Source organism: Mastigoproctus giganteus, chromosome 3 (genome assembly GCF_048544385.1).
Source record: "Mastigoproctus giganteus isolate SK-2022 chromosome 3, ASM4854438v1, whole genome shotgun sequence".
Taxonomy (NCBI): domain Eukaryota; kingdom Metazoa; phylum Arthropoda; class Arachnida; order Uropygi; family Thelyphonidae; genus Mastigoproctus; species Mastigoproctus giganteus.
In genome coordinates, this window is record NC_143577.1 from 163,650,012 (window position 1) to 163,660,651 (window position 10,640).

The window sequence follows — 10,640 nt, forward strand, 5'->3', positions numbered from 1 at the left end:
AACTACATAGATAATATTGCTTCCAAAGTATGGTTCACAAGCAGGAGGCTCTTCCCCAAGACCGAAGGATTCATGTTTGCCATCCAAGATCAGGAAATATACTGGCAAGAACCCCCGAGTGACATAAAATGCGTCGATGATGCCACTTGGCTCCGGAAACAGTCCAGCAAGTCACTGCAGGATGCATGGTGATCACCCAGACAGAGGACGCTCATACACACAACCAGGTTGCCAGGATAATACATCACATGCTAGAGCAAAAATACCAGTTGATCAAAGAAAGTGTACCATATTACAAATAAAAACCCCAGGCTGTACTAGAGACTCCTACTCACAAACTATATTGGGACCTTGTCATAATAATGGACAAGATGATCACATACAACAGACCAGATGTAGCCCTCATCGACAAGAAGGAAATGGCTGCCTATCTGATTGACATAGTGGTGCACAACAGAAGCAACTAGGCACCTCCGTAGCCAGGTGGGCAGGAACAGCAGTGCGTAGCACATGCTTCTTGATTAGACCAGGGTTCAAGCCTGTGACCACCAAATACGAAGGATGCAGAAAGGTCGGGGAATGACCACCGCATATCCCCGGAGCAATATGGCCTTAGTTGCTAATGCTCCTAAAAACCAAATAACAAAGAAACAAACCAGCAACTACCAGAAGACCTATGAGGAAAAGATAAAGAAGTACACAGAACTAAGACAGGAAGTCAAAGAAATGTGCCATACCTGTAATGACCATCCTAATTACCATGTCAATCACCATGGCACTTATGGAGGCTTTTTGGCATGGTGCCAAAAAGCCTCCATAAGAACCTACCAGCAATAAGCCTCTCAAAGAACACTTACATGAAATTTCAGAAAGCTTCATTCCTGACCACCTGTAGGATAGTCAGAAAGTTCCTCAACCAACAGTAATAATAATAATAATAGTAACCAGACACGATCAACCACCTTGTGCACTTTGTACCGGTTACCTGTCATGGGGCGGAAAAAATTCCACAAGGAGAAAAAGTCTTAATAATAATATACAGTAGAGCCTTGATAATCCAAACTAATTTGGACTGGGGGTAGTTCAGACTTCTGATTTGTTTGGATTTTTGAACTTATCAAAAATACAGTTCTGGAGATTAAAAAAAAAAGGTTTAGTAAGTTTAGAAATAAAAACACTAAGTTGTACTTACGTATTTTTATTCATAGGTGAGAAAACAAATAGAACTTTCAGCCACAATAACACATATGTACAGCCCTTTAATGAAAATAATTACTTATTTTTTGCTGCAACATTTTTGGACTTCATTTCTTTGTTGCCAGATCTCTCACTCTTTTCAGCAAGAGTAGTTGAGTTGGACAGTATTCAGCTTGTTGTTCGTACCTAGCCCTCATTGGTAGCACAGCTGGTAGAATCCCTATCCTCCATACCCTGGGTGTAAAAGACCTGAGTTCAAGTCCTGTCAATGATGGGAGGAATTTTTATGGGACTTTTTCAAAACGTGGCTGGGTTAGTCAGTCTCAGGCGAGGGTAGCATGGTTTTTCTTCCAGAAACTCAAGTTTTTTGTCTAGCAAACAGAAAATTGACCACAGAACACGCAATTTACAGACAGTATACATGGAGCAATACAGCCTTAGTTACTGATGCTGCCAGAACCCAATTACAACAACAAAAACAACAAACAGCATCTTCAAGGGATGGGTTATTAGCTGTTCTCATAGTTTTTCTTTTGCATCATCATCTGAATCAAGTTTTGAAAACTTTAAAATTTTTTCTTTTTTGTTTTTAATTTCTGTTATGATTGAGTTTTCAACCTTGTAAACTATTGCTAACAAAGACCCGCTTTCTCCCTTTGAAAGTATGTTTAAAATCTCAATCTTTGATTTAATTGTTAAAAATTTCTGCTTCCTTTTAAAAGAAGAAGAAGACTATAACTTCAGTACAGTAAAATAAAACCCTGTAAATGTTCAGAATCTCTTCATTCTTATATCTACACTTCGAAAACATTTTACTCCGTATCTCACTTGCACGTATCATGTTATTTGCAATTTATGCGTGCCGTGTTCTTTGTTATTGATTGATGCTTTTCTGTTTTAAATTTTACAAATCAAAAAAAAAAAAAAAAAAGTCAGTGAACAGAAATATCAGATTACAAAGTGTTATGTTTAGTTAGTACTGTATGTATGTTAACTAAGCTATGTATGTAAGCGTAAATTTATTTTTATTTTGCTAAACTGTAGATAACATTCTTCTGATTTTCATGTTATCATTTAATTTTGTTAATTGGTAAGGTAAACTAAAAGTATAAATCTGTGCTTTATATTTTCATTTTTATAGCCTGTGGATAATATTCCTCTGATTTTTGCTTATTACAATTACCGTTTAATAGAATCAAAATTAGGCACCTCCGTAGCCAGGTGGGAAGGAGCAGCAGTGCATAGCACACGTTTCTTGATTAGACCGAGGTTCGAGCCTGTCACCACCAAATACGGAGGATGCGGAAAGGTCAGGGAATGACCACCGCATATCCCGGAGCAATATGGCCTTAGTTGCTAATTCTCCTAAAAACCAAATAACAAAACAAACAAAGAATCAAAATTCAACTTGCAAACGTGATCACAATAACCAGCGCTTACTGCAATTATTATATGGCACCAGATTAACAAAACAAATAAATAAAATAAATGCTAGTTCGTTCGGATTATTGAAGTTTTGAATTATCGACCTTTGGATTTTCGATGCTCTACTGTACATTCAAACAGTTTATTATGTCATGCATGCAATGAGAAATGTTTTAAATTCATAATAAAAATAAAATGAAATTTCAAAAGTTACTTACCATCAAGTTTCTTTAAACCAGGTAACAAATTTTTGACTAATTGTTTATAATCTCCTGCTGCTGTATGCTTCTCCTCTAATGGATTTCCTTATATAAAAAATAAGATTGAAATTATCATATTCATATCATCCTCAATGAGTGTTACATTTTAAGATTATTAAAGCATATTTCATTGAATAAAATTCAGAAAAAGTCTGATGCTGAAATTGTTTAGAATTCAGGTCAAAACAATCCTTCCAACTGGTTTCTCTTATGATCAGATCATGCTTGAAGGTAGTCCAAGAAGTTCTACAATGTGAAGGGTAGGCAGCCACTGTAAAGGCCATGCTGCACAGAATAATTGAATATATTTCCATTATATTTGTGAAATTCAGGTCAAAACAATCCTTCCAACTGGTTTCTCTTATGATCAGATCGTGCTTGAAGGTAGTCCGAGAAGTGGTACAATGTGAAGGGTAGGCAGCCACTGTAAAGGCCATGCTGCACAGAATAACTGAATATATTTCCATTATATTTGTAAATGTCTAAATATCTGTACCTTTTATCAATAAGATAAGAAATGTTTCTCCACATTATATTTTTCTGTGTTGCTTACTTGGAAATATTCTGCTACCTCCAGTGCAAGTTTACCAACAGTATCATTTTTACTTGAAGACTTTGAGTTTAGTGACTTTTCTCTAATTTTCTAAAAATTTCCTTGAGTCAATGATATTTTCTAATAATTTTTTTTTAATGTAAAATTTAAGAAATATGCCTGTACATCATTTTGAACAATGCAATGTCTGTGTGTGTGTAGTCATACTGAATACCATCATAAACCAGGGTAGAAAGAAAGTGCTGGCACTGATTGTTACCAATTTCATCAGTTGCTGGTTGTCACTTTTTTTTTTGTGACATTGATGGGTTATTTTATTTTAATAAGTTGAAAATGTTATTTTTTGTTAAAAATTACAACAAATGTTTCTTTTGCTTTATATACTCTCCCAACCCCCAGTGCTTAGCACTGGCATTAGTAGAGGGATATGATGCAAGAAAACAAGCTTATACAGTATCAGCCAAAAAAAAAAACACCTTCCCATTTCACTGATCCTTTTGCCCCAAAAGTTTGTCCACTTCTTCCTTGAATTTATATGAACTACCAACTTCCACAACAGATGGTAGTTTGTTCCAGCAATCAACCACCCGCTGGCTAAAGGTAAATTTCCTCACATCTATTCTACTCAATCCATTCGAGCCTTATACAACTCAATCAGATCACTTCGCAGGTGCCTAGTCTCCAAATACTGCAATTTGCAGAACTTAAGCCTTTCTTCTTAAGGGCCCCTTAGTTCCCCTCACCAGTCTTGCCTTTCTCAATACTCGTTCTAGTAACTGTACATCCTTCCAAAAATAAGGCTTCCAGACCTGTATGCAGTACTCAAGATGTGGCCTGATCATTGCCTTATACAAGGAGATAAAACACCTTTTGTCTACTAGCAAAATTCCTGTATATCATTGACAATAACCTATGACCTATTCTGGCAGCCTGTCTGCTGCTCAGAAAACTTCATATCTGACTGCACAATTACTTCAGGTCTCTTTTGTTCTCCACAACCCTGAGTGTAACACCTGAGTGTAACATTTCTCTGCTACCCATGTGCAGTACTTTGCATTTGACAATGTTAACCTTCAGTTGCCACTTCTCAGCCTCTCCCCAACTTTTCCAGATCCTGTTGAAGTAGCACACTGTCATTGACAACCCTGTCAATCTTTGTATCATCTGCAAACTTTGACATCAATATCATTGATACAAAACAACAATGGTCCCAACATTGAACCCTGGAGGACACCACTAATAACATTAGTCCATGAAGAGTAGTGTCCACTGATTACCACTCTCTGTCTTCTCCCACTCAACCATCCTTTTATCCATTGTAGCAACTTTCCCTTAATGCTATACTGCTCCAATTGGTACAGTAGTCTTCCATGTGCAACAGTGTGAAAAGCTTTCCCGAAATCCAAGTATATGATATCAAAATTATATTTTGCATCCAGTTCCTTTGTCACCACGCCAAAATAACCATCAAATTGGTCAGACAAGTCTTCCCCTTAACAAACCCATGTTGTGTCTAAATTATTACTGCAGTCTTATCTAGGTGATCCTGCATCACTTCTTTAACCAGTGACTTCATTATTTTCCTTGGAACAGAAGTCAAACTAACAGGTCTGTAATTACTCCCGTCACCCTTTGCTCCCACTTTGTGAATTGGAGATACATTTGCACATTTCCAGTCCATGGGGACTTCCCCTGAATCCAAGGAAGCTCTCATAATTATGGCTAAGGGTTTGGTTACTTCCTTTGCTGCCTCCTTTAATATACCTAGTAGATCTCATCCATCCCCAGATGCCATTCTTATGTTTAACTTCAACAATTTCTCCTCCACTTTGCTCTTAGTTATTACAAAATCATTTAACTCCCTTTTAGAGTTTGATAAACATCTAGCCTTCATCTCCTTGAATAACTCCTCATATGTGGATGTAGATGTAAAATATTCATTTAGTTTCGCAGCTATCTGAGAATGATCATCCACAGTCAAGCCATTGATATATGAAGTGTATCAAGAGTCTTTAGGCCTATAACAAACTCCTACCCTCATTTTTGCTTTCCCTGTGCTTATGTCACACCAAACAACTCAACATTGCACTGTCTATCTATACCGATGAGTCAAAACATTATGACCAGCAAGTTATTATGCAAATTGAAATAACTGCAGGTGAATGGCACGTGCACAGGTCAGGACATGGTATAAAAAACACCTGATACTGAGCTCCGTTAATTAGTGTTAATCTTGTTCTTCAGATGGGAAAGGCAGCAGACTTAAGTGAATTTGACAAAGGCCAAATTGTAATGGCCAGATAACTGGGTCAGAGCATAACTGAAATGGCACGGCTGGTGGGGTGCTCACGGTCAGCCGTGGTTAGTACCTACCAAAAGTGGTCCAAGGAGGAAAAATCCACAAACCACCGGCAAGGTGTTGGATGACCATGGCTCATCGATGCTCGAGGTGAGCAAAGGCTCTCCGTGATGGTACGTGGCAACAGTAGGGTGACTGTGGTGCAATATGCTGGTAATTGGAATGCTGATGACGGGTGTAATGCGTCACAACACACAGTACATCGAACTGTGTGTTGTGATGGTGACAGCATCTACAATGGGCTCGCAAGCATCGAAACTGGACCTTGAGTGATTGGAAGAAGGTCGTCTAGTCCAATGAATCAACGTTTCCTGTTGTACCATGTGGACAGCCGGGTACATGTGCATCATTTACCTGGGGAAGTGATGGCGCCTGGATGCACTGAGAGACAAAAGAAAATTACGGTGGCAGCGGTGTCATGCTTGGGGCAATGCTCTGCCGGGATACCCTGGGTCCAGTTATCCATATGCCAGGCACTCTGACATCTACCACCTATCTAAACTTCATTGCTGACCAGGTACACCTTTTCATGGCAACGGTCTTTCCCTCTGGCGGTGCTGTCTTTCAGCAGGATAATGTGCCATTCCACACTGCCCAGATTGTTCAAAACTGGTTCGTGGAACATGAGGAAGACCTCCGGGTATTGCCCTGTCCTCCAAATTCCCCAGACATCATTCCCATCAAGCATCTGTGGTTTGTGTTGGAACAGCAACTCTGATCTGTGGCATCTCAACCACGGACCTTACAGGACTTTAGGTCTGCTGGTTACAGGTTGGTACCAGATACCACAAGACTCATTTAGAAATCTTGTACTGTCCATTCCTCGCAGGGTACGAGCTGTTTTGGCTGCACATGGAGGACTAACATCATATTAGGTAGGTGGTTATAATGTTTTGGCTCATTGGTGTATGTCAACTGGATGCACTTCTTTAGATTTTATGTGTTTCTTCACTAACTGCATAACCCCTCCTCCCTTCCTATCCTTTCTGTACACATTGTACTCCCCAAATTCCAATTCTGCAACTCTTATATCTGTGTGACACCACATCTCTGATATCCCAACAAGGCCTGCATTTGATGTCTTGACCAGCACTTCAAATTCATCAAATTTATTTACTATGCTTGTAGCATTAGTGTACATGGAAGTATACATGCAGCTGTTCTTATTCTTAGTTACCCTAACACGGCCCAAGTATTTATTTATTTTTTTTATTTTATTTTTTTTATGAGAACCCCAAACACGAGAGGTATTAGAACCTATAGTACTTAGTACCGTGCTTGGGTTGGAGGTTGAGAAGATGAAAGAAGATATTTGTTGATATTGGACTTGAACTTCTGTAGATTGTAGTTTTCAGGAAATACGTATGAAGGAAGGTTGTTCCAGAAAACGGCAGTTGAATGAATAAATGAGGAAGATGAAAAGTTGGTTCTGTGGGTTTGAAGTTGGACAGTAAATGGATGTTGGCTGGTGGCAGCACGTGTTCGGACTGTTTTGAAAGAGAGAGCGGGAATTATAGAAGCCAATTCAGAAGAACAGTGCCCATGGAAGTATCTGTAGAAGAGGCATGCAGCAGAAACACTGCGTCTATGAGAAAGTGAGTGGAGAGACTCTGTTAGAGATGAATCATTAATTAACCTAACTGCCCTCTTCTGGATGGAATCCAGAAACCTGAGAGAGGTTTTGGGGGCACCACCCCAGATGTGGGAACAATATTCCATGGCAGGGCGGATTTGTGATTTATACAGAGTGAGCAGCTGTTTGGAAAAAAAGTAACGGCGAGAGCAAAACAGAAAACCAAGTTTTTTAGATGCAGAGGAAGCAATATTTGTAATGTGCTTGTGCCAAGAGAGATTAGAAGTCAGGGTAATCCCCAAAAGAGATATATCATTTTGCCTAGAAATAGGAGACACTCCTATTTCTAGACTAAAGATAAGCATAGGAACAGAAGAATCCTTTTTGCGAGATATAAGACAAGATTGAGTTTTAGAAGGGTTGAAATCAACTAAGTTGTCTTTGCCCCACTGGAGAATTACCTGAAGATCGGCATTTAAGGAATTGGCAGCAGATTTTCGAGAACTTGAAGCTGATTGAGCTGGACAAGGTTTCTCAAAATGGAAAGTTGAATGCAATGTGCTATCATCGGCAAAACTATGGATAGGATTTCCAGTCAATGGAAGAAGGTCATTGATATACAAGAGAAAAAGAGTGGGGGAAAGAACTGAACCTTGGGGGACACCGGCATTAGTGGAGAAGTTAGAAGACAGAGAGCCATCTACCATCACCCTCAGTGAGCGATCAGAGAGAAAACTGGATAACCAATTACTAAAAACAGTTGGCACACCATAAGATGGAAGCTTGTTTAGAAGACCTTTATGCCAAACACGATCAAAAGCCTTTGAGATGTCAAGAGCAACTACTTGTGTTTCACTGAACCTTTCCATTGAATTAGTCCATAAATGGGTAACATAAGCCAGAATATCACCAGTGGATCGACACTGACGGAATCCATACTGGCGATCGTTGATCAGATGGAAGGTTTCTAGGTAGTTTAAAAGTTGGCGGTTAATTGATTTCTCCATTACTTGAGAAAGAGTAGAAGTAATTGAAATGGGACGGTAATTGGATGGAAGGGATTTGTCACCCTTTTTAGGAACTGGCTGGATATGAGCAAATTTCCAAGCAGAAGGAAAAACACCTTTGGAATAAGAAAGTGAAAAAAGGCGGCAAAGAATACGAGTAAGTTCAGGAGCACAGGTTTTGAGAACAAGTGGAGAAATACCATCAGGACCTGGAGCTTTCGTAGCATCAAGATTCATCAAAATCCTTCTGATATCCTTTTGACGGAAGACCACAGGAGGCATTGAATGGAGCGTGTTAGGAATGGTGGGAGGTGTTTTACCAAGGTCATTAATACATGAGCTGGAAGAAAAATGGGATGCTAGCAGGTCAGCTTTATCCTTGGCTGAAGTGACAACAGAACCATCTGGTTTGGACAGAGGTGGGAGCAGAGATGGACAAAAGTTGCAGCCAATAGCTTTGGCAAGAGACCAGAATGCTCGGCTACCATTAGGGCAAGAAGCAAGTTTTCTACTCTTAGCCTGTTCAAACTCTAGTTTGGACTGATTAATAACTGCTTTACAATTGTTGCGAGCTTTGGTGTAGGCAGAAAATGAAACTGAAGAATTAGAAACAAGCCAATTAAGATATGCAACGTTCTTCTCTTGGACAGCCTTAGCACATTTATTGGAAAACCAAGGTTTAGATAAAGGACGAGATTTTAAAGTGGAGTGTGGGATAAAGGATTCCATTCCTGCAAGAATAATTTCACTGACACGATCTGAGCAAACGTTGACATCAGAAGTTTTGAAACAGTAATCAGACCAAGGAAAAGAAGAAAAGAAGTCTTGCAGGTCATCCCATTTTGCATTCTTGTAATGCCAAACAATACGAGGTTGGAAATAGCCATGAGATAAAGGTTCCATTGGAGAAGAGACAATCACCAAGTTGTGATCAGAAGTGCCTAAAGGACCTCTCACTTCAACCTTGTACTTAGAAGAGTTGTTTGTGAGAAAAAGATCAAGTGTATTGGCTGTATGATTAGGATTGTCTGGTATTCTTGTAGGTAAATGAACAATCTGTGCTAGGTCATTAGTAATTGCAAAAGCCTCAGCATCTCGACCTGCTGGGTCGGTGTGACTAGAAAACGGAAGCCAGCTGGAGTTGTGAACGTTATAATCACCAAAGAAAATTACCTCACTGTTAGGAAAGTTGGACTGGAGAAAGTCAAGTTGCAAAGAGAGGAAGTCAAAGAGCTCCAAGTGATAAGTGGAGTTGGGAGAACGGTAGAGACAACAGATGAATTTTACACAATGAGGTAGAGAGATTTTAAGCCAGAGAAGATCAAAGAGAGGAGATTCCAAATTGCCAAGTCTCTGACAGGGAATATCAGAACGGACATATGCACAAGTACCACCTTTGAAGCGAAAGGAATCATACAGCAAATAATTTGGACATCTGAGATGAGCAGTAGTTGAATCAACTGATAACTGAGATTCAGTCAGAAAAAGTACATGGGGTTTGGAAGACTGCAAGTGGAAATGGACATCGTTGAGATTGGAATTGAGACCACGTATATTTGTGAAATGAATTAGGAAGTCCTTGGGAGGTTTAGATCTTTTCGCAGATAAGCTTGCTCTATTATTTTGACAATTCATGGTGTATTCAATAGTAAGAAAAAGTGGGTGGGACATGCTGTATGAAGTAATGAAATTTTTGGATATGGCATACATGTGGTAAGAATATACCCAGATCCTTGACATAACGTGGCCTCGACAATGCTCCCCGCATACACACTACTCAGACTCCCTCCAGTCACTATCTGGCAGAGTAGAGGTAGCAAGATTATACGCTAGCTGATCCGGAAGCCTCCTAGAGAGTTACCAATAGGTTTGGTCCGGTGTACTATCTAGCGGCCGGCCTGCGAACACCGTTTTAGAGCTGTACCCTCGAAATGTAAGGAATATTGGATCTCGCCACGACATTCATCATAACCTCAAAAATCATCAATCATACTGCATGATGGAAGAGATAGGGAAGGGTTGGCCGGAACTTAGCTCTAGAGACTAAACATGGGTTCCACCACTTCAAGCCTCCAATAAGCAAAGTGGTGGTATTTCACCGGTTGATGAGAGTCATCTACCACCTAGTACTGCCTGGTAACAAAGAGGGGCGGCGTTCCTCCATGTGGTGTGGGCACCACACCTCGACCCCTGCTTAAGTTGGTTCACACCTGGGTGGTCACCCACCATGTACTTGTGCATGAAGGTTATACCCAGGATTACTAAC

At 39.8% G+C, this 10,640-nt stretch overlaps 1 protein-coding gene across 1 annotated transcript in view; it reads right to left on the reverse strand.

Annotated features, from left to right (window-relative positions):
* LOC150088379 (dynein axonemal light chain 1-like) overlaps window positions 1-10,640 on the reverse strand; it is a 173,251-nt gene that overhangs the window by 18,299 nt on the left and 144,312 nt on the right. The window contains exon 9 of the mRNA XM_090370753.1: window positions 2,841-2,927. Coding sequence (XP_090226879.1) covers window positions 2,841-2,927 — 87 coding nt within the window. The remainder of the gene's footprint in view (window positions 1-2,840; window positions 2,928-10,640) is intronic.